Source organism: Bactrocera tryoni, unplaced genomic scaffold, assembly GCF_016617805.1.
Source record: "Bactrocera tryoni isolate S06 unplaced genomic scaffold, CSIRO_BtryS06_freeze2 scaffold_25, whole genome shotgun sequence".
NCBI lineage: Eukaryota > Metazoa > Arthropoda > Insecta > Diptera > Tephritidae > Bactrocera > Bactrocera tryoni.
In genome coordinates, this window is record NW_024395977.1 from 24,139,718 (window position 1) to 24,165,697 (window position 25,980).

Sequence of the window (25,980 nt, forward strand, 5' to 3'; positions counted from 1 at the left end):
TAAAATTTCTGCTGCAGAGCTGGCAGTGGTGAAACTCTTCCATCTCGACCGAGTTATCCAAAAATATTTTTACATTCTTCGAGCCATGAACCTTCTCTATTATAAACGTTCTCTGCTTATAGCTTACGATATATGGCAAACTAGTTAGTATTCTATATCTAGAAAGCAATGAGCAATGTGGAGTCTCCACAGGCAACAGGCACGGCAATACAGGTAGTATTCTATAAATTCTATCCTGTCGAGATGCCCCGTTAGTAATGTGCTGTCTCGCTTAGCATATTGCTAGCAATACATATTTTTAGCAATCTAAAATTGCCTGTCGAAATGCTATTTATTGGTTCATTTTATAGTAGATTAGATTCCCAGTAGTGTTGTCACTGATACATATGATATATTGTGAGTATTGTTGAGAAACATATGAATGTGGTAAATAATTGAACAAAAAATTTCTTCCAGATGGAGGAATATGCTAGAGAACCATGTCCCTTCAGAATTGTTGATGATTGTGGAGGAGCTTTCGCAATGGGTTGCATAGGAGGTGGCATATTTCAAGCAATAAAGGGTTTTCGAAATGCTCCATCTGGATTCAATAAGCGCATGGTAAATAAATTATGAAATTATTATTGGTACATTATCGGGTTGTTCTAGTGATTTTCAACTCTGTTAAGGGGAAACTAAATGGAATGTTCTCGGCAACGCCGAACAATTTTATTTTTGATTGGGATACCACTATTGGTGTTAATATTATACACTATAGCTGAAGATGAAGTAATAAACACATACATACATTATAGCATAATAAACAAGTAGTTGCCATGTGGGGCTTTATATTTTAATAATAAAGATAGTAAGATTGTGCACGGTTTTAACCTGCTGAAGTATATGTACATATCGCTCATTTGCTGCAACGTCGTCATAACTCAAAAAACGTGATTTTTGAGTTAAGGATGCAGAATTGTTCGTTATATCATACTTCATGTTGAGTGAAAAATTCATATGAATACCTCTTATATGCTCCGCTTGAGAAGAGAATATGATTCCTGTCTTCCGTGTAAGGTTGGAGTCAGTTGAAAACTTTTAACGCGTTTTCTGGCAAATCGATTTTTTTGACTTATGCCGGTCTTGCAGCAAATGAGCGATATATGACATACTTGCGTAAGACTATTGTTTTTGTTGAAGTAGTTCAACTCCCTTTCAAGGTTTTGTGGATTGACACACACGATTATTGACGAGGGGAATCTTTAGTATACCATCCCACGATTTCAGGGTTAAAAGTGGTATGGTTGGATAGGGCTGATGCTGCAGATTATTAATATACATACATATATAATTATTGCCGCCGCAAACTTATAGTTTTCAAGATATTTGCATTTAAAAATGAAAATTTTGCAAATTTTATCGTGTAATTTCTCGATTTCTAGTAATTATTTCTTTCATATTATGCCCTTATACACTTACACTTCACTACAATGTTTCTATGTACATATTTATTTTTCAGTAATTATTTAGATATTTGCTTAAAATAAGCATTTTATATTTTACACAAATTTCATTACATGCACAATAACAAAAGTATTCCGTGTTGACAGATAATAAGTGTTGCCATAAATACACATTTATCAAACGAATAAAAATGAATAAAAAAACTCAAACGCGGGAAACAAATACCATCTGAAAAAAATTTTCCATTGTACTCGTAATAAAAAAAGTTTTAAGGCTTATAAGTATGTTTAATTGCATCTAATAATTTAATAAAAGGATCATAATGATTATTTGCAATATTTTTCCTCCAAATATAATCAAAAATTAAATTGAAAAAATCTTCACAATTATTATAATTGTCTTTATTAGAAAACCGTTTAATTTCGCGCCACTGGGACTCGATGCGTTGAGTGTGGGTCCCGTCCTCTGTGACGAACGGATTATCGGGGTCGCTGTGATTAACCCGTCGGTGCTCATACCCGCGACTGGACCGACAGTCGTATACCTTCCAACAATCAGTCCATATAATACTACCTGTTGCAAAGTGCTTCTCTATTAAAGGTATGAGCAGCAGACCTCACATTGCCGGGACATACCTACAGCCTTAAAAAAAAAATTATCTTTTTATTATTACCTTTGTTGTATTTCCTCTTTCCAAATTTGCTCTCATCTATTTGAACAGTTTTACTCGTACCAGGGCCACCAATTTTACCTACCGCTACCTGATGATCAACCTGGCATAATACTATGGCTTCGCGGCAGTAATTATACCAATCTGTTTTCCTGATAAAACTGTTCTTCCTCACTTCCGCATGCGACCAAAGGGATGCATACGCATAAATTAAATGAAATACTTGCGAAAGTGGAATTTTATTTAATGACAGCGTCTTTGTCACTTTATGCGTACGACACATTTTAGATTTTAAAATCAATCCTTGCTCTTCCGCAAAGGAAATGCATTTTTCGTTACTATCAAATGTTTTGATTATTTTTACAATATTCCACATTGATTTCACTTCCGACGCTTTAAGCACATTGGTTCGCTTTACGACACCTCGGCTGGTTGATGCTCCGACACAATCCATTTAAATGCCTTAAGTTATATTGTTATCAATTTAAAACTTATATTACTTACCTGATGAATTTGCACTCATTTTTGAAAATACACATTATGAAAAGAATATGAAAATTATTACAAAACGGGGAAAAAGAAACGGTACATTGTTTAGTTGTAACAATATCCGTTATAGAAAATGTAGTTTAAAGAGGGTGATATACCCTATTTAACATAACTTTTAGATTTCCTTTGTGCATTATCAGCTTTCGGCCGCGCTTTCAAAACCCTGGCCGATCCCACACCAGGGTAAACATTAGTCCATTCGGGTCCCACTTCTTCGGCCACGCTTAAAAAAAAAAATAACCCTGGCCGATCCAACACCGGAGTGTGTCAGGTTTTTTTTAAGTAAAATTCCTTTTTGCGTTGGCGGCCTGCCCGATAAAAAATCATGATGTATCAAGAAAAGGGGCAATGATTTATGTATTTGGGGTATAATCCTATTTTTTATTAATTTTTAATCATTTGATAAATGTGTAATTTATGTATTTTAAAGTTTTCCCGATTTGCCAGCCGAATACAGAAAGTAGTTCGAAAAATAAAAATAATGGAATAATCTATGGAGGATAGAACGCTCTATTTAATACCTTAAGATAAGATAAATAAATAAGAATTGCACCGCGACCTAGGGTGTATTGGGTCCTCTCTGAACTCACAACGTCTCAACTAGCCCCAGTAAATTGATGAGTTCTAATATACAGCTAGGTGCTATGGAGGCGATGTGTTCCTTATTTGGAAACATGGATCCAAGGGCTTTAGTCCTGCGTCTACAGACTGCTGTGCAGTCCATTAGCAGGTGTTCTGGAGTTTCAGGCTCAAAGTCGCAGAACCGGCAATTTGCACAAGAAGCTAAGCCCATGTTTATTAAGTGCTTCTTGAGCTTGCAATGGCCAGTGTAGAAGGCGACCAGTAGCCTGAGTTTTTTCCTTGGGAGATTGATTACATATTTAAACCTTCTGAGGTTGTAACCATTTATTAGCTACTTTGCATGGCGCATGCCTGAGAGTTGTTGCCAATGCCTCTCTCTACGGAGCAGCTTTGCTATAAAAGGTGCACCAAGTGCACATTATTTGGGTGCCAGGTCACAGAGGTATAGCCGGGAATGAACGTGCGCATAACTCCCGACATACAGACGCGGGCGTGTCTTTGCAGCTTCGATAGTTTTAGTCCTTCCGACGACTGCAATGCTTTCGGAGCCCAAGCCACCGCTCCATAAGTGATAATGGGTCGCACTACCATGGTGTATAACCATTTGATAATCTTTTGTTTACACCCCTAGGATTTATCAGCCAGCCGATTGCACACCATCAGTGCCTTTGTGGCTTTGACGATGGTCAGGTCAACATGCTGCTTCCATTGTAACGTGGAATCCAGCGTGAGACCCAGGTATTTGACCATATTGGTCATCTCTAACTCTCTGCCTCCGAGTGTTAGGTTTCTGAAGCCAGGTAGGAGCCGGCTTACGATCTACGACAGGTAGACACTGGTCCTCTTCAATTGTCTCCGAGAAATGCGCTCGCAAAAGTGCCTTAGCTCTCTCCTCTGCATTGGTCGTATAAGTACCATCTCCTTTCTTTATCGTTAGATCTGTGTTAGTCTTCCCCTTAGCCAGAGCTTTGTGCAGTCTAGCTGCTTCTGGTATTGAACGGACGTTTTTACAGAAATTTCTAAAATTCTCCTGCTTTGCAAACATAATCTCATTATAAGCAGTTAGGTTGCTTCTGTACTTCTCCCAGTTCCCAGTACGCTTGGCTTTGTTGAAAAGCTTACGTACTTTTGATCTGAGTTCCGAGAGTTTCCTTGACCACCAGGGGCAGTCGCGTCCTTTGGTGGTCTTTAGGGGACAGCTGCAGTGATACGCGTTTGTGATGGCCTCATTTAGAGCAGATAGCCTGTTCTCCAGTCCCAAGGCCGTTGTACCTATGACTAACTTCCCATCCTCTTTTAGATTACGCTCTAACGTATCCCGATATGTGGTCCAATTTGTGTTTTTGGGAATACGTTTGGGGGAGATTTGCAATACCTCCACCCCTAGCAAGAATCTCAAGATCCTGTCGTCTGACAGTGAAGGTTCTGACGACACCCTCCACTGTGATACCACCCCCGACATGAGTTCGTTACTTCTGGAAAATAGGCCGCTGCCAGGACGAAGTTCGCACCTTCCTTGTCTCTGACCTGCACAGCAACCAGGTGCTATATATTTCCCCTAACTACTAAACAAGCTCGGGGTCTCCCACAGGAGAGATCCCAAATTACCTTATTGCAGTCCAATTTGAGGCCCCTCACCTCTCCTCTGTACTATAGGATCGGTTCAATGAGGAACTGGTCCTCACCTGCACCGTCCCTGGCATTACCATCTAGGTCTTGAAGTCCCTCAAGAAGCTCTTGCGTAGAGGGTAGCACCCCCTCTTCCATGGTCGGCTCCATCGCTAGGACTTCCACTGTGGCTTCCGCAGTTGCAACCTGTTCGGACAACCTGCATCTTCTCGCCCTCTTTTTCGGCTAGTAGGGCCTCATAACTACCGTGCTAAACCGATAGTTCAGACGGAAGCCCTCCTTACTAATGAATTTGTAGGACTCGTCGTCCACACACAAGTTCAACCTCCATCCGGAACCCTTCATTTTGTTGCTGACCACTCGCCAAGCCGAGGTATTGATCCCTCTATTTTGGTTCCTGACGAGTCCCAGAGCAAACTCGTAGGGTTTTCCCTCACACCTTAGGAGGAGTACCGTCATATAGTGCATGATCGGAAAATCCTCCCCTCTCTTCACAAATGGGGCCTTCCCAGCCCACTAGCTTAGGAGCGATCTCCCGCAGCCAGTTGACGGTTGCTTCATCCTTGCCGTCGACCTGCATGAACCCGCCCTTGAAGTATACCCCATGGAAGGCTACCGGGTCCTTACATCCCCTGTACACCTCTTCCATGAGGAGATCTTGCAGAGCAGTAAGCTTCTCTGCTCCCAGAGTCTCCGCCGGGTAATTCAGAGGCAGTAAAGCCATCCGTATGCCTTTTAATGCATCCGCATATCTGCGCTGTGCGGAGAGTTGGCCTCCAACTACCTGTACATAGTTGCCCCGTTGGAGTTTGGTGGCTCCAGTGGCGTTATCTAGTTACTTTTGCGTTTGGCTGCCGAAGGCGCCGTCTTTACGCTCCCAATTCTCTCGATTGGATTTATGATGACTGGTCCGCCTCTCCGAAAACCGCTGCTTCTCTTGTTGCCGGATGCGGTATTACGCGGTTTACGCACCTTCGGGGCCGGGGAGGCACTGTTGTCCGCCAACCTTTCGGCTTGCTCAGGAGTTCTTCTCGCCTGGTCTTTGCCTAATTCCGGTGTTGTTTAAGCTTTTGTTTTCTATCTTTTTCGTACGACCCTTAGCTCAACGAGGTGAGTTATCGGGTCTATGTGTTTTAAGGGGAACTCAAAGGTCCGCCGTGCCAGAGCCCCATGACGCGGTAAGGCCACCGTTACTTCCCAAATCGGCCCGGTGTTGGGAAGGCTCCGTTAGAATACAGCCGAATTTGCCTCCTGGCTGCAAATCATCCAATGAGCACGGGAGTCGCATAACACTCTGGATTAGGAGGTGGTAGCTCTTGGATGCCGCACGCATGCGGCACTCGACATCCTGCCTGGGTAGTGCCATTCAACACCACCCACACCGGTTGGGGATTGCCTTGCGACTTAAGCCCCTGCACCACGCAAAGTGCCTACCATTCGCAAAGGATTTAATACCTTATCTATTTGTTTTCTTTTATTAACAGTTTCATCTTTCCCACCTTATTTATTTTTTGTTCATTGATAGAATATTTGGTTGCATATAAGTAACTTTTTTGTTATTATGTAAATAAGTAAATTTAATACACTTTAATTACGATTTAAAACTACTTAGTGTATAAAATATTGGATATTATAATTTCCATGTTGATTATGATATAATATTTAAATTACATACCTTATTTTGTGGTCTTTATATGCAAACTTCTATTCAGCACTGAGCGTGGAGTGTTCAATATCTTTAAATAGCGTTGTCTGATTGAGTATCAAATGACAAGTCCAACCGTACAAGGGTTTCTTTTAAAACCTCGAGGCGTTTATGACCCTAAATGCTGTGGCTTTGTCGCGCACTTTACGCAAGGCCTCAAGTGTCTTCGCTACTTGGAAAAGGGAATTTATCGAACGAAGCGCCTCTCCTAAATTAGCAAGATTCCCATATTTATGTAGTGGGACTACCCGTTCGAATTTCTACCTATCGGGTATGCTGATCTACCAGTTACCGAATCACGAAATTCAAATCTCTTAAGTGCGGATCAGAGTGATTGTCCTGATGTAAGGCTGTTTCGGCTGGAAGATTTGTGGTGAATTCATTGATTATTCCAGCAAGAATTAAAGAGCCGTAGTAGCAGTAGTCGCTTTGCTAGTCTTGCGGCGTAGAGTGGCGATGCAGTGTGAGTACAAGATGCCAATTTCACAGCCTTAGGGGCTAATGTCGCTATTGTGAATTGGCAGCATGGGATCATATAACTATGTGTTTTAAGGTCTGAAGAGGATTTAAGATGTCTCCACCCAATTCATTAGTTACCGAAGTGGAATTTGGGTGAAGCCTTTTTGCATAAAAATCCATCCAGACCGGGTTGGAATCAATGCCAGCACGGATGAGGAGGATATAGAGCAGCCCAGTTGCTATAATTTGCTCTTAAGATAACAAAATTCATTTATTATTTACTTATTCAAACAAGGTTAGATCATCGAAATAACAGCGTTTGCTCAGACACAAATCGGGTAAATTCTGGTAATGTTGGGGTTGGGTACGATTTTTTGCACCGCGTTTTGATGGTACGGGTGGATAGCAGAAGACATTCGGAACAAAAATATGTACGCAGCTATACCCGCCTCAGACTTATAGTTTTCGAGATATATTGTATATACATATTTGTAAATGTATACACGCTGTGAAATATGTTTAGCTCAAATTGCACACATTTTTCAATGAATATATTTTTAATTACACTGTACACATTATCTAAAACTTGCATTTATTGTGTATTTTTTAAGAAAATAAATATACTTTAAAAGCTATTCTGCGCACCTACAGTTTCAAAAGAATTTTGTGTTTACATTTATGATAAATACCAATGTTGCCACATTTTGTGTTGTGAAAAAATAATCAAAAAGTTGGTTGTATATCATCTTTATTATTTTTTTGAACGCGGACGAAGGCCTCCAGTGCAGAAGAAAGTTCGACACAAAAGAATTATGAACATCCCGGTGTTGGGCCGACCAGAGTTTTCGTTTGAAGCGCGGCCGAAGCTCGACGGTGCAGAAAGAAGTTAGACACAAAAGAACTGTGAACATCCCGGTGTTGAAGCGACCAGGATTATATTTTTGAAACGCAGACGAAAGCCGCCAGTACGAAAAGAAATTCGACACAAAATAATTATGAACATATCGCTGATGGATCGACCAGAATTATCTTTTTGAAGCGCGGCCGAACACTCTGGTGTTGGACCGATCAGGGTTATTTTTGAAGCCCGGCCAAAGGACGCCAGTGTAAAAAGAAATAATATATTATTAAATAATATGTGATTTACCATATATACGAATGAACCAAAATCCCTTGGAATTATTTATATAGTTAACAGAAAAATTCTTGATTATTTTTTCACAATATAATATGTGTCAACATTGGTATTTTTCATGAATGTAATCAAACAAACTAGGAGTCTGAATTTCTTATATGCATTGTTGGACTTTAAATACAAATACATATGTCAAAAACTATAAGTCTGAGGCGCTTCACATCGTGGCGCCAAGAGAATCGTAATCGTGCCGACTAGATCACTACATGGGTATATTGTAGCTAGGAGGCTTGTTTTTTTTGTTTTTGGCATTAAACTCATCTACACCTGATCCTTCCTAATATTCAAGTGTTACCGTTATTTTTTCTTCTTTACTGACGTAAACACCGCCACGCGGTTATAGCCGAGTTAACAATAGCGCGCCAGTCAGACGACATGGTATAGCCAGCGTAACTGTTGTCTCTTAAGGGGTCAGTAAGGTAATCTGGCCTGTTTTTTGAACATTTTTTTTCATAGAATTTTGTATTTTACAACAACTTTTTTCACGCATCATGAGGTCCACACATGGTCAAAATAATAAGTACATACGCCCGTGTAGCGTTCAATGACTAATAAATTTTCTTTTATTCGTGTTTAAAGTGAAATAATATATTTCATTTCATATATGACTTAAATAATAAAAATAAAGATATTTGTAATAATAGTTGAAATAGAAACTTAAATTTCTAGCAAATAATAAAAAGACTAAAAAAATGGCTGGACAAAATAATAAGTACATCAGGTATCTGTGAATGAAAAAATATATTAGTTTAAGTTTTCTGTCTTCTATGTATTTGACTTTTATTTACTTCTTTCATCAGTATCTAGTATATCCGCCATTATTTTCAATTTCTTTTGAGATTCGTTTTGGAAAACTGGAGAAACGTTTGCGGCACGTGTCAATTAGAATCTCATACCAGGTTTTTTCAACAAAACTCCCTAACTGATCCTTAATTTGGAACGATTGCATCCCAATCCGTTGCTTTAGCTTCCCCAAAGGTTTTCAATTGGATTCAAGTCGGGAGATAGTCATATAAGAGAACTCACACCATTGTCCTGGAACCGATCTTTTACCAACTTCGAAGTATGATTAGGATCATTATCCTGCTGAAATTTCCATATTAGTGGCATACGTTCCTCAGTATATGGCAGATATCTTTATATTGAAACCTATTCCTGGTGCCTGATATACGATATATTGGCCCTACACCATACCACGAAAAGCAGCCCCAGACTATTATGTTGCCGCCATCGTGTTTAACTGTCTTTTTTGTAGACTGTGAATGCAATTTGTTACCTTTCGTCCGACGATCATTCCGTCAGGCATCATTTCCGAAAAAATTAATTTTTGTTTAGTCGTTCCACAAGATATTGCGCCCACTTTTTCTGACCACTTGGGCCGGACCAATTTGCATGCTTTTTCGCGAATTGTAATCTTATCTGTAATTTTTTTTTTGCAATAATAGTATTTTCTGGCTATCCGGGCAGGTAAATTAGCTCGATATAGTATTCTTCGGGCCATTCGGGAAGATATTATGCTACCAATATCGGCTAATATTATCCTTGAAGAGACTTTGGCCCTCTTTTATGAGGATTAAGACGATGTCCTTTTCCTCCGCCCTGCAATGCTTTTTTTTATCCATATATACATTTTTTTAATTTTTAATGAGTCTAAAACATGGAGCTATACAACCTAAAGAGCAAACCATTAAAATAAATCACTCGATTTGATGAAAATCTGAAAATAATTAACAATGTACTTATTATTTTGAGCACTTAGAAAACGAACATCAACAATTAATTGCCACGCCCACTACAAAGAGTTTATTCAGCATTTTCTTTTCACAATAAAAATTACTACCATATCGAATTTAATAAAATCATCCCATAGTTGCATTCGTGTACTTCACCAAAGATTCAAAATTCAATCATGACTGCAGCCTAAAGGAATGTACTTATTATTTTGACCATAGGTGGATATCGTGGAGTACACACCCAACTCTTTTTTTACCCGGTAGATACGTTCCTCAGAAATTCGTGTAAAAAAAAAACCGTGTAAAAAAGAGGCGTTTCCTATAATAAAATGGGGGATACGTTCCATGTCATATGAAAATCGTGTAAGATGAACTATATTTACTTTGAAAACCCGTGTTAAAAATGTTGAAAACTATAAAATTTCGCATATGCATACAAATTGTATGTTCATATGGCATTTTATTGATCATTAAAATTTAAAATCCGTAATTCATACAGGTAAAAAATTGGTAGAGCAGCAAAAAACAAAAGAAATCTATGTTTCTTAATGGTCTTGATAGTAGCTTCGTTTAAGCCAAAATCCTTTCCCGCAGATGTTGAACCTCTTGCCAGGCAGTTCAAGAATTTTAATTTTACTTCCAAAGAAATTGCTTGCCATTTACGAATCTTTGAAATTTTGGACATATTGTTAACTGTATTGAGGGCAAACATTTTATTTTTAATGCTTAACTAAAAATTTATAGATAAAATACCTTTTTTCACTTATTAAGGTCAGAAATGTTCAAATATAATTGATAGCACTTGATCGAGACCGCAGAAAACAATTACCTTGCGATCACCCAATCTATCTGAGATGGCTTGTGTTCGTCTATTGGTAGCCACTGGTCGCAAACGTCCCGTCGCATCTTTTATTCACTAATGGCTGGTCCTCCTTTCCGCCGTCGCCCCCGCCGTAGCTCTCCTCCTTGATCGCACGTGCTCGTGTCAGGGACTTCCAGCGTCGAAGCCTGCTCTGATGTGCTAACTGTTGAGTGGCAATCTCATCCACCAGCATCTTCTCTCTCCGCTCTCGGTGCCCGTTTTAGGATTGTAAGGCCTCAAGACTACCAAGTTGAACCTGTAGGTCAGACGGAAGCTTGGTCTCCGAACGCACTTGTACGATTTGTCGTCGATGCAGAGGTTTAGTCTCCATCCGGTCTCCAGGCAGAGGTGCTGAGGCCAAGATCTGATTTCGGAGAGGTGGGCTTCACATTTTCACACACTACGATTCGATAAAGCCTTATACCTAATATTAAGGATTAGGCTGGGCACACTTAGGTTTAGTCGCCAGATATGCTTACGTCCAACTATATCTTGCAAAACAAGCTGAGCATGCACATTATCAGTTCTTCGCCGCTGCATTTGAATGGCTCAGCCGGTAATCCATCGGTCCCTGCCGCTTTGTTGTTCTTCTGGTGGGTAATTGCTATTCGAACCTGATGATGAGGGGCAATGGTAAAGTATTCCCTACATAACTTCAGTATGCTCTGAACATCACCTTTAAAAAAACTAATGGTTTCGCTTGCAGCTGTATGTTAGGAGCTCGAAATGCCGTCCCACAGTTTTCTTATAGCGAGTTGCTGATGAGTGCTCTCAGATAGCAGGATGCTCATAAAAGGCATCTTTGGTCATATCGTCCTTCTCTTTCATTGGGGCGTGGGCGCAAATTAGTGTTATGTTGAAAAATATTGCTCTGATGCGGATTGTTACTAGACGCTCATCCATCGGAGTGAATGCCAGGACTTGGTTTTTCTCCCACCACAAATCCCACGCCGAATTTGCGCTGATATAGTCACCTGAAATGCAAAATAACGTAACATCTTCTTCTTCTTAATTGGCGTAGAAATCGCTTAAGCGATTATAGCCGAGTTAACAACAGCGCGCCAGTCGTTTCTTCTTTTCGCTACGTGGCGCCAATTGGATATTCCAAGCGGAGCCAGGTCCTTCTCCACTTGGTCCTTCCAACGGAGTGGAGGTCTTCCTCTTCCTCTGCTTCCCCCGGCGGGTACTGCGTCGAATATTTTCAGAGCTTGAGTGTTTTCGTCCATCCGGACAACATGACCTAGCCAGCGTAGCCGCTGTCTTTTAATTCGCTGAACTATGTCGATGTTGTCGTATATCTCGTACAGCTCATCGTTCCATCGAATGCGGTATTCGCCGTGGCTAACGCGCAAAGGACCATAAATCTTTCGCAGAACTTTTCTCTCGAAAACTCGCAACGTCGACTCATCCGTTGTTGACATCGTCCAAGACTCTGCACCATACAGCAGGACGGGAATTATGAGTGACTTATAGAGTTTGGTTTTGTTTGTCGAGAGAGGACTTTGCTTCTCAATTGCCTACTCAGTCCGAAGTAGCACCTGTTGGCAAGAGTTATCCTGCGTTGGATTTCTAGACTGACATTGTTGGTGGTGTTTACGCTGGTTCCAAGATAGACGAAATTATCTACGACTTCAAAGTTATGACTGTCAACAGTGACGTGAGAGCCAAGTCGCGAATGCGACGACTGTTTGTTTGATGACAGGAGATATTTCGTCTTGCCCTCGGTCACTGCCAGACCCATTTTCTGTGCTTCCTTGTCCAGCCTGGAGAAAGCAGAACTAACGGCGCGGGTGTTGAGGCCGATGATATCAATATCATCGGCATACGCCAACAGCTGTACACTCTTATAGAAGATGGTACCTTCTCTATTTAGTTCTGCGGCTCGAACTATTTTCTCCAAAAGCAGGTTGAAAAAGTCGCACGATAGAGAATCGCCTTGTCTGAAACCTCGTTTGGTATCGAACGGCTCGGAGAGGTCCTTCCCGATCCTGACGGATCTTTTGGTGTTACTCAACGTCAGTTTACACAGCCGTATTAGTTTTGCGGGGATACCAAATTCAGACATCGCGGCATAAAGGCAGCTCCTTTTCGTGCTGTCGAAAGCAGCTTTGCAATCGACGAAGAGGTGGTGTGTGTCGATTCTCCTTTCACGGGTCTTTTCCAAGATTTGGCGCATGATGAATATCTGGTCGGTTGTTGATTTGCCAGGTCAAAAGCCACACTAATAAGGTCCAATCAGTTTGTTGACGGTGGGCTTTAATCTTTCACACAATACGCTCGATAGAACCTTATATGCGATGTTGAGGAGGCTAATCCCACGGTAGTTGGCGCAGATTGTGGGGTCTCCTTTTTTATGGATTGGGCATAGCACACTTAAATTCCAATCGTTGGGCATGCTTTCGTCCGACCATATTTTACAAAGAAGCTGATGCATGCACCTTATCAGTTCTTCGCCGCCGTGTTTGAATAGCTCGGCCGGCAATCCGTCGGCCCCTGCCGCTTTGTTGTTCTTCAGGCGCGCAATTGCTATTCGAACTTCTTCATGGTCGGGTAATGGAACGTCTGCTCCATCGTCATCGATTGGGGAATCGGGTTCTCCTTCTCCTGGTGTTGTGCGTTCACTGCCATTCAGCAGGTTGGAGAAGTGTTCCCTCCATAATTTAAGTATGCTCTGGGCATCAGTGACTAGATCACCTTTGGGGGTTCTACAGGAATACGCTCCGGTCTTGAAACCTTCCGTAAGCCGCCGCATTTTTTCGTAGAATTTTCGAGCATTACCCCTGTCGGCCAGCTTATCAAGCTCTTCGTACTCACGCATTTCAGCCTCTTTCTTCTTCTGTCTACAAATGCGTATCGCTTCCCTCTTCAACTCTCGGTATCTATCCCATCCCGCACGTGTAGTGGTCGATCGTAACGTTGCGAGGTAGGCAGCCTGTTTTCTCTCCGCTGCGACACGGCACTCCTCGTCGTACCAGCTGTTATTTTGCACTTTCCGAAAACCAATGGTTTCGGTTGCAGCTGTACGTAAGGAGTTTGAAATGCCGTCCCACAGTTCCCTTATACCGAGTTGTTGACGAGTGCTCTCAGAGAGCAGGAGTGCAAGCCGAGTAGAAAATCGTTCGGCTGTCTGTTGTGATTGCAGCTTCTCGACGTCAAACCTTCCTTGTGTTTGGTGGCGCGCGTTTTTTGCTGCACAGAGGCGGGTGCGAATCTTAGCTGCAACAAGATAGTGGTCCGAGTCGATGTTAGGACCTCGGAGCGCACGCACATCTAAAACACTGGAGACGTGTCTTCCGTCTATCACAACATGATCGATCTGGTTGGTAGTTTTTCGATCCGGAGACAGCCAGGTAGCTTGATGAATCTTCTTATGCTGGAATCTAGTACTACAGATAACCATATTTCGGTCCCCGGCGAAGTCAATCAGCCTCAACCCATTAGGGGATGTTTCGTCGTGGAGGCCGAATTTACCGACCGTAGTGCCAAAGACACCTTCTTTGCCCACCCTGCGTTAAAGTCGCCAAGCACGATTTTGACATCGTGGCGGGGCAGCCTTCATAGGTGTGCTCCAAGTACTCATAAAAGGCATCTTTGGTGACATCGTCCTTCTCTTCCGTCGGGGCGTGGGCGCAAATCAGCGATATGTTGAAGAACCTCGCTTTGATGCGGATTGTGGCTAGACGTTCATTCACCGCAGTGAATGATAGTACTCGGCGACGGAGTCTCTCTCCCACCACGAATCCTACACCAAACTTGCGCTCCTTTATATGGCCACTGTAGTAAATGTCACAAGGACCTACTCGTCTCTGTCCTTGTCCCGTCCATCGCATTTCTTGGACGGCGGTGATGTCAGCCTTTGCCTTTACGAGGACATCAACCAGCTGGGCAGCGGCACCTTCCCAATTAAGGGACCGGACATTCCAGGTGCATGCCCTCAATTCGTAGTCCTTATTTCGTTTGCCATGGTCGTCATCAAAAGGGGGGTCTCTCATCCGAGGCTGGTTGTAGCTCTTCACTGGTGGTGTTTTTTACGTGGCGGGTCCCAAACCCAGCGCACAACCCTTGTAGGGAATGTTTCGCCTTCTCACTTTAGCTCGCCTTCGAACGGATGTTCTTAGGCTACCCAGAGGATACTTGGTCAAAGACCGGAAGTAGTGAGCTGCTTGAGTCATGTGTAAAAGAATCGTTTCTGGCCACTCCCCAGTGAATGGCGACTCCATCCTCCATAACGTAACATCACTTTTCGTAAGTTTACAGGAGAAGCAAAAAACCGTATAAAAAGAAAACCACTTGAGATATTGAAACAAAATTTTCAAATCTGAATTAACATGAAACTATGTATAAGTATATTTTAGAAAAAACATAAAGAAAAAATTAAGCAAATTTTATAGTAGGTGTCTTACGTTATTTTGAATTTTAATCTCTGAAGCAAAATAACGTATGATCAATCTAAATTTGTATAAAAATTAAAAATTTGAATATTAATACTTTTTTTTTTTAATTTTAAATAAAAACTGTTGCAAGTTTTTCATATTTCATGTTATTTTTATTATTAATATGTACAGAAGTACTAGAAAAAATTTAAATATTTCAAGCTAAAAAATGAGGATAATGTTTAATTATTATTTATTAAATAACTAATTATTCAAAAGGTATATTATCATAAAAGTAAGAACAGGCTGCTGCGGGTCTGATCACTTGGATCATGGAGTCGCTAAACCGAACTCTGGCGGCTCCGTCTGTACCCATACACCGAGGGAGTTATGGGTGGGAAGAAGCCGTTGGAGAAAAGGGACAGTGAGCTTCTTCACGGATGGGTCAAAGGTGGAGGGGTCTACTGTCAGGAGCTCTCTTTCAACACCAGTTTCTCCAACTTCCTAAGTATTGCAGTGTCTTCCAGGCCGAGATTGGAGCCATTAAGGTAGCAGTACATTTACTACTCCGGAGTGCAGCCTCCTTCAGAGGAGTGACCATCGACTCAGATAGCAGAGCGGTGATTAAAATTCTCATTAACAATGGGAGAATTCAGAGTTGATCGAAGACCTAACCTCGCTATCAATAGCATCGAGTGTCTTTGTCATAAGAATGATATGAGTCAAAGACCACAGCGGAATCGCAGAAAACATGAGCTAGCAAGGAGACCCTAGAACCGCTATCGGTAGAATGGGAGCGGATCTGTTCTCCCGTATCCTATTCTATTACTGCTGGGCCACAACTTTTACACACACTGTCGAAAAAGTATTTTGTCCCAAGATCGTCCGCATGAGATCTAGTGATCTCTTTGCCCTCAGTAAGGCAGCCTTTCCCTACTTTAGAGGCTTGTAACACGCCATTGTCCTACCAAACGCCTTCTGCAGAAGCTGTATTGAAAAATATTAGGTGGAAACAACTCAACACTCCCTTTTTGGCTGTCAAGACTTAATCACTTGGGGGCGCATACCTTCAGGCATCCCACCGAACTAGCGGGAAGCGTTTTGTTAATTTATAAGTTCCAACACAGGGGTTCTTCTTTTCTATGACCTCACAAAGGACTACATACTAGTATATGTACTATATGTATATAGTAGACCACGTTCGATCAACCATGTAGCCTAAACTAACTAAAGCACATTGAACTTAATCACTAAAAATAAACATAAACAATAAATGAAGGCTAGCTTCGATATAAAAAAAAACAAACACTTTGTTATATTTCCATACATGAGTCATATTATTTTGTTTAACGAAATCAAGCACTTGATGATACGTTTTTTTGAATTTTTAATATAGCTTGGGTATTTTTGATCGCAGAAGCTTAAAATTTGTGACACATATGTAATACGATGTGGTGAATCGTAATTAGTAAAAAACTCAATTTTGAATTTTTTGATGCTACGTTATTTTGCATTTCAGGTGACGATATGTCTCCGTCCTTGTCCCGTCTATCGCTTTCTTGGATGACGGTGATATTAGCCTTTACTTTTACAAGGTCATCAGCCAGTTGGCCATCGGTACCTTCCTAATTTATAGACCGAACGTTCCAGATGCTTGCCCTTAAATCATAATCTTGTAATTAGACTCCAGCGAACCCTTAACTCCAATATGTCGGAGGCTCCACACGGTTACCGCGTCTTACACAAGAGTTACTCACATTTCTAGGGTGCGAGGCGAGAACGCAAATCTTCTTAAATCTAAACTCAACTTTATCTGCTTTTTCAAATATACAATTTTGGTTTTGGAAGCTTTCGCACTTCTGCCAAGAGCATTGGTAGCTGAAAGCTATGCACGCAATCATATCGTTTGCAGACTTTTTGATAGCTCAGATGTTCATCAGCTATCATAATAACCACTGTTTTTACCAATCCATAGTTTTAGACAACGGTTGAAATTTTTCAAGTCGAGGAGCGTCTCGTATTACTTACGGTTAACATACTGAAACTGAATTTGATACCAAGGTATGAAGGCACTAACTTATTATCCATCCAAAGCAGACACTGAAATTCATCTGAAACAGCGATCCGAATAGACACTCAGAGATTCTTGTAAACTACGAACTGGATAGAATGAATGTGAAAAAGTAGTCCAAATAATTGCTGCAGCAATAATTGTGAAACTGAGACATATACTTACATTGTTTTTGGGAATCTCCGCATTTCGCAACAATTTGTAGGTTGCCTTATATGTAAAAAAGTAATAACTAGAAATAACGTCATCACCTAGACCACCTTACCTCCAATGTCATCCAAAATGCAAGGCAAATAGCCAGCACTTCATTGTAGTAACGTAATACTTGAACAGGTCCCTATATTCATTACCACATATTGGGATAGTTTATAAACCGAAATTGCGATCAAAGGCACATAGGGATATCATAAACACATACATAAATACTGCTGTGTATATGAAAATAGTAGGACAACAGCTACTTGCCAAGTCAAATTATAGAAATGAAAAAATCCTGTTACATTTGCTTCCACTGTCTTTTTTATAACACATTTTTATATTATCTAAAACAATAAGCTGTGTCGTTAAGGACGATAAATGCAAAAAATAAATAAATAAATCTATAAAATAAGTGGTTAACTAATTTTGTGTTAAATTTTTTTTATGAAATCCAAGTGACTTTTGCCATTTTAGTTTTCAATGTTATTTTATGTATTTGATCTGCTCTTTTTAAAGCGTAACAATAAGTTATGAAATATTACATCTATTTAAAAACTAGACATGCTCAAGCAAGTGAATGAGCTGTTTTGGTTATACGTTGCTCCGTAGTACGCAGGTATATCTCTTCTTTTAAGGCATGTGTGATCGCAGGAATTTATCAAGGCATAGGCCAAAAGGATATTTTCATTACGCATGGTGAACACGTGATTGTTCCCAGCATTTTCGATTGAAACATTTGTATTATATCAATATTAGTTGCGCAGGTCGTACCCCACAGTTGAATGCCATACATCCAAATCGGCTTTATGACCGCATTATATAAAATCACTAGAGAGATCCTCTAGCTCTTGCAAAACCCTGCAGTATTTGCAGAATTTTCCTCTTGATGCAACGGAACAACAATAAACACACGCTGAAAATTATTTGCATTGGCTGTAAAATATGTCAGACCCATGTTTATTTTCGTGCAATGACACGTAAAAGTTAATTGCAACCCTGTTTTAGCTGTCATCTATATATCTAAAAGAAAGTTGTTGTTAGTTACACCATTTATAACTCAAGAACGGCTGATTTAATACAACTCATAAATACAAAAATTATATTTCAAATCATAAGCATTTGTTCAAAATTTGAATATTTCATTTCTTAAAAACAAAAAAAAAAAAACAATAATAAAAACAATAAAAAACAACTCATAAAAACAAAAGTTATCTACACTAATATTATAAAGAGAAAAGATTTGTACCTATTTTTGTATGTTTGTATGTTTGTAATGAATAGGCTCGAAAAGTACTGGGCTGATTTAAAAAATTCTTTCACCAATAGAATGCTACATTCTTCCAATTTGACATAGGCTACATTTCATTTTGAAAAAAAAAATAGGGATCCTTGGTAAAATTTGAACAATGTAACCGAAGGTGTAGAAAAATGAGTCTTAAAATGTCTTTCGTCGAATGCGCTGCCGAAACTATTAGCGATAGAACAAAATAATGTACAACAATATTGAATAACATCATAATGTCTACAAAAAACTCCACGGTAGCATATGTCCAACTATTGTAGTTATGTCACTACAACAACTTTTTTCATTTTAAACATTAATGAAAATGCTAACCAAATTCAAACCATGCTATTTATGTGTTTATATTTATCCTTATCCAAATAAATTATTTTATGGTCAAGACCATTTAACTACCTATAAAATAGCTTTTAAATTATTTAAATTGGACTTTCCATTCAAAAGATATTACGAATTAAAAAATTCAAACAGTAAACAAAACCGCCATAGCGCCGTGGCCGTTGTTTGCAATGCAGTTTGAAAAGCGCGCCGGGCCAGAGAATGTAAAGTATAGAGAGGGTGCAAATTGAATTCTGTATGATGTTCGATTTGGCGGCTAACAGAGCCGATAGAATCAAATTAAGGAATTCGCCGTTGTCGCTGCTATTTAGCAGAATTGAGCACGTGCAGTGGCAAAAATATATGTATGTAAAACGACTGAGTTCATGACAGAATAAATAAAGAGAAATGCTTTGAAGAAATATATACAAAGCATTCTCTGAGTCACATATGCGTGATTATTTTGTATTATATGAACCATTGTTTTCTGGAAAATGGTAAAAATTTTAATTAATTAGGAAACGTTATTTTAATTTTATTTTTCTTTAATTTAATTTTTTAATTTTTAAATAAATTAATATTTCAAATAAATTATATTTATTTCGACTTTTAAAAAGTGAAGAAGAAAATTGATGACCTTCATGAAATATGCATATTCGCATTATTTCGTTATCATTTCCATATTTGTACCAATAGAATTTCTATGACATATGCATATGTACATATGTATGTATATTTAGGCTGTTCACGGTAAGGTGGTTATCGGGTTATGTGATTATTAGATTAAAAATAACCTCTGTGCTCCGTGAGCACCCTATGTTGTATGGTTATTTGCTTATTTTTACACAAATAGCTGTTCATTGTTTACAATTTTAGTTCAATGAAATTCCTACTTATAAAATGCCTAAACAAAGTTTAAAAAGCAAAATAATCGAATTTAAAATAAGTTCTGCTATTCACGAAATGGACTTTATTGAAGGTATGTGCTTATTAAATAATCTGAATTTTAAGAGTTCAAAAAATTCTTTGTATAAAATTTGCAGACATCTTGCGCCCTGAACAGTGTCATAATGCAATGGATGAAGTACTAGATGAACTGCTAGAGGACATAACTTTAATCATCTGTAGTAAACGGGGAGACGAACTACATGTTCCAAAATCTATTCATTGGCAAGAAAATGTTCTGTGTTGCTTTGACGATGGAAGATTTTTACAAATGCTGCGCGTCAGCAAATGCCAATTCGCTCATCTCCTAGAATTATTTTTGATATGAACTTTACTAATTCAAGTTTACAAATACCTGTAGATTTGCAACTCGCAATCGTATTGCTCCGATTAGGTTCATCGGGTGAAAGTGCATCTGTACGTAAAATCACTACAACTTTTGGTGTTTGAGATGGAGGTACATTGACCAATATCACCAAAAGAGTTTTTTTCAGCAATTTTGAATAAACTACCCCAATTCAATCATTGGCCTGGACCGGCAGAGCGTCGGGAACTTGTTTTCCAAACATTCTGCGAATTACCATATTGCATTGGTTACATTGACGGTAGCGAGATTAAACTGGCCGAAAAGCCGAATAAAAATCATGAGGGGTATTTTTCTCGTCAACGAATATACTCTATCAAATTACAAGTCGTATGTGACCATAAGTTACGCATATTACATGCAGAAGTGGGCAATCCCGGAAGCTACCACGATTCTAAAGTGTTTAGGAAATCTCATACTGGAAGAAACACAACTAGCTTATTTAGTGGAGAAGAGTGGATTGCAGGTGATTCTGCGTATAAGTTGACAAAACATTTAACAACCATACCGAAGCAATTCTTCTTTAGCAGACTCTGAAAGACAAGCTAAATTCAACAAAATACACAGCCAGTATCGTGTTAGAGTCGAAAATTGTTTCAGGATTCTTAAAGAAAAGTTTTGTAGTTTGAAACAAATGCGGGTAAAAATAAAAGACCGAGAGAGTCAAACATTTTTTAATAAATGGGTACTTGTCTGCTGTGTGCTGCACAACATACTCTTGGAAGGACGAGATTCTTCACACTTTGAAAGGCAAAGTGTCGAAGCCCATGGAAGCCAATATGATGGAGATGCTATTGTTGCACCTACCCGCGAACTAAAAAGACAAGCACTATACAATTTAATTTTTCAATAAAAATTCATATTTTTGTTTTAATAACAAGTAAGAAGAAGTTGTTTATTGGTTATTTATATTATTATTTTTATACTTCATTTCAATTTCTAATTTCCTTATTCGTTCATTCTGCTCCAACTCCATTTTTTTGAGTTGGAAATCGCTTTCGATCTTCTTCTTTTCATTTTCATGTTTATTTGCTTCAACTTGCTTCATCCAATTGAATTTTTCTATTTCAAATTGGAGCTGTTTTTCCCGAAAGTTCATTCTTTCAGTTTCTAATGTTGCCAGTTTGTCAATGGCAGTGTTTTGGTGTTTGGCCTTAATTTTGTTTACAAACGGGCTGGCCGCAGATGAGCCAGATGCCAATACAGATGTGTCATTTTCTTCCTGCGCTTCGGGTTCGGGCTCTTCCAAATCATGCACAACATTTTCTATAGAGTCGAGTTCCATTTCAGTGGAACTCATTACCACCACCTCAGCTTCCCTCTCCGTAGCAAAAATGTCCGCTAATTGTTTGTAATGCGGACAACTTTTAAGCACTTTATCTTTAATAAAGCAAATCAATTTAATTCCAAAGTTGATATTAAAATATATATAAAATCTACCCATCACAGTCTGCTCCACATCGCCATCCTCTACTCCAGCGCCCGTGGAATTTAGCCAGTGTTCTGCCGATTTCATTTGGCTTTTTAAATAGCGAATCACTGCAAGCAACTTACTGTAATAAATTTTCGCTGTTGGTTTCTGAAATTAAAGGAGATGTAATTAAATCAAAATACATAAATAACTAATGTGTCGAAAACTAACCTCGGCGTTTCGGTGATCCTGCATATAGGACACGGCTTTGATTTCGGCTTCCGTCCATTTTTTCACCTCCTTTTCTCGCCGGCGCTTTCGTATTTCTGTAGACACTAAAATTATAGTATAAATAAATGACAAAAAATGTATATTTGTTTTGTACTTTATCTTTTTACTTACTTTGATGATTTTTGTTGATTTTTGCGGATTTTTGATTATTTTTGATGCTTTTGGATGCTTTTTATTCTAGTTTTAATGTGCTGATTGTAAACAAAAAACAGCTGTTAATAGCAGATTTTCCAATAAGAAAATTTAAATGGAAATGCCATTCGTTTAGTTTTATTTATTTTTTGTGCTGCCATTTAGTAAAATTGCAACGACTTTCTAACACTGGAAATAAGCAAATAACCACATAATGTGTAAACAAGGGCCTAGGTTGGTCAACTTTGGTTATTTTGTCATACCGCATTTTGTTGTTGTTCACTTAATCACATAACCACATAACCCGATAACCACCTTATCGTGAACAGCCTAATTATTTCTTTGGCACATTTGTCTGTATGTTTACGAAAGCAAATGCGAGCCATATATGTGCATATGTACATACATTCATAATAACAAGTGTCGCACGCTTCTTTCGCATCTTCGTTGTCACGGTCAACCAATGGCCGAAACTTGCGTTTTTTTTTAAGAGTCAAGTGCTGAACACTTTGAGCACGACAGACTGCAAGCGGGACGGGCTGCTAGACTTCTGGTGAAGGAATTGCGGGAGAACGTCATAGTAGCCACTATAATACTAAATAATGATAGGTAAGTTTCTATCAACACGAACTAAAATTTCTTTGAAATACCTAGATGTATAGGTAGATACATTTTTAGTTGAAAGTTGTCAACGTTTAATTTAGACTGTATATAGTTTATTCGAATCTGCTTTTATTCTAATTACTTAAAAAAACATAGTAAAAATTTATATAATATCCTATGTAAATATTACTTACTAGCTGACCCCGCAGCCGTTGTCCTGCGTGAAATTAAGTGTTTTGAAATGAAAAGAAAGTTCAATTTATCATTTAATTTTTGTTTTTTTGTTTTTCAATGTAACGCAGCTTGATAAACAACATTTTTTGGTTTCTGTTCCTGTTCCGGTGTACAGAAAAGATGGTTTTCCAACTCGTGAGCACGCCACGGACGTGTGAAAAACATAAAATTTCCAAATTTATGCCTCACACTATGCGACTACCTTTAGATGATTGTCATCTCACATGCAATTTTCACTGGAAACGAAAAACGTTTGAACTGAAATGGGAAATCGTTAGAACTCAAAGGAATTCGTAGAATCAAGTATTCTGCCCCTTGTATTTGATAGGTGCGTCACAATCAGTCGGGTTCCATTACACAGTTTCGTGGCATGGTGATTGAGAAACCTAATAATTTTTGCTACTGCACGTGCTCAATTCTGCTAAATAGCAGCGACAACGGCAAATTCCTTAATTTGATTCTATCGGCTCTGTTAGCCGCCAAATCGAACATCATACAGAATTCTTTTTTTTTTTTCAATATCTTTTTATTTATTGAATCTGCTTTTTGTTTTAAAAGCCTAACATTAAGTTATAAAATCTTAAATCTATTTAAAACTAGACACGCTCAAGCAAGTGATTGAGCTGTTTTGGTGATACATTGCTCCTTAGTACGCGGTCATATCTCTTCTTTTAAGGCGTGTTTGATTGCAGGAATGTATCAAAGCATTAGCCAAAGGGTTTGGGTGATCACGGAGTTTAGATATATATTTAATTCTACTGTCTTCTACTTCTTTCCTTACCATAGAAATACCGAGGTCTTTATGGATATTTTCATTACGCATGTACCATGGCGAACACGTGATTGATCTAAGCATTTTTGATTGGAACCTTTGTATTATGTCTATGTTAGTTGCACAGGTCGTACCCCACGGTTGAATGCCATACATCCAAATCGGCTTTATGACCGCTTTATATAAAAGCACTTTGTTGTCTAGGCTAAGTTTGGAGTTTTTATTTAATAGCCAATTTAAATTTGCTCTTATCTTCATGCAAGTTATTTTACTAGATATATGTTTTCTCCACGTAAGTCTTCTATCTAGGTGAATACCAAGATAAGTTACTTCATTCGCTTGGGGTACTAGAATATTATTCATTTTTACTGCCGGACACATATTTGGTCTAAGCGAAAATGTAACATGCTTACACTTTTGTTCATTGTTGTCTAGCCATTCTTCGACAAACCTTAAGTGCTTGGCTAATATTCTTGATGCTATTATGTGGTATTTGTTACGGCTCACTATAGCTGTGTCGTCCGCAAAAGTTGAAGTTAATACATTGTTAGCTGTTGGAAGATCTGCTGTGTATATGATGTATAGTGTTGGACCTAAAACACTGCCCTGGGGTACACCAGCCCTTATCTGTCTTTCATCAGATATGAAATCTCCCACTTTTACTATAAATTTTCTATTTTTTAAATAAGACTCCAATGTTTTATACAATTCTGAAGGTACAATATTTTTAATCTTATATAAAAGGCCCTCATGCCATACCTTATCAAACGCCTGAGCCACGTCTAGAAATATAGCTGAACTGTACTCTCTGTGCTCAAATGCTTTTCTAATTTCGTTAGTGATTCTATTTACTTGCTCTATCGTGCTATGTTTTTCACGAAACCCGAATTGGTGCGTTGGTATTATATTATTTTCGTGGAGGAAAGGAGTCATCTTTGATAGCAACACTTTTTCAAATATTTTAGAAAGACGGGGTAGAAGACTGATTGGTCTGTATGAAGACGGCTGTGTTAAGTCTTTCCCAGGTTTGTCTATCAAGATAATCTGCGACTTTTTCCATGAATTAGGATAGTGTCCGAGATAAAGAATTGCATTGAAGAGCAAAGAGAGCACTTCTACGGCAATATTTGGTAACTCAATTAGCATTTTTGGGGTAATATTATCATATCCTGGTGACTTTTTTGGGTTTAGTTCTTTTATTATTCTAGTAACTTCAGAAGTAGAAGTCCTAATAGACACATGCGACTCGTTTGCGGTATTAGGCAAGGTTGGCAACTCAAAGTTGTTTTTTGGACAATTGGGTTGAAACACCTTTTCTAGGTGATTTGCAAAGCAATTTGCCTTATCCTCATCACTACGTGCCCAATTACCATTCAACTGTCTTAGAGGCATGTTGTAATCTACTGGTGGCTTGAAAGACTTTTGGGCTTTCCAAAGGGAGTTTTGCTTGCTAGAATTTGGACACAATTTCTTTATATAATTTTCGGTGTTGTGTTCTTCTTCACATTTAAGCGCTTTTTTTAGATTTCGTACAGCAGATTTCAGTTGAAGCAGAGTTGAAGGGGAGCGATTTAACTGCCATTCTCGCCTAGCTCTTCTTTTCTCATTTACAAGCTTCTCTATTTCATTCAGCCCTATTCTGCATTTCGATTACGTTCCCGCTCTACGCTCCGTCTGAATCGAAAATAGGTATTCTGAGTTACGATTGGATTGAAAGAAAAAGAGGAAGAGCTGTAGCTCTTTCGAAGTCAGCTGTTTGCCTTGAAACGTGTAAAAATGAAACACAACAAAGCAAAAATACACAAATTATTGTTGGTTTATTAAAATAAAGAAATTATATCGCGTTTTTTTTAAACACTAACATGAAATCAGTAGCGGCAGCGATGTTACTTGAGGAGGAGAGCAATGCATTATTCAAAATATGCCCTACATTACTCTATTAAATAAAAACAATTGCATTCTGTGCATTTTACAGCTCCTATATTAAAAAAGTAAATGCTTTTATTTAATTTCACAGCTCGTTATATAAATGAATAATAGTAAAATAAATTAAAGGCTAACAATTAAAAAATGACTAATTTGAATCCGGCTTATAATTTGGACCTAATCTTAGCATTTGCATTTTTATTTCTACTTTTTCC

The 25,980-nt window shown here is 38.8% G+C and overlaps 1 protein-coding gene across 2 annotated transcripts in view; it reads left to right on the forward strand.

Moving 5' to 3' along the window:
• Positions 1–289: 289 nt before the first annotated feature.
• LOC120780327 (mitochondrial import inner membrane translocase subunit Tim17-A) overlaps positions 290–25,980 on the forward strand; it is a 78,614-nt gene continuing 52,923 nt past the window's right edge. The window contains exons 1-2 of one of the 2 annotated variants that reach the window (XM_040112621.1): positions 290–396; positions 457–600. In XM_040112621.1, the coding sequence (XP_039968555.1) occupies positions 457–600 (144 nt within the window). In that variant the 5' untranslated portion in view covers positions 290–396. The remainder of the gene's footprint in view (positions 397–456; positions 601–25,980) is intronic. The other variant, XM_040112620.1, reaches the window with a different exon arrangement.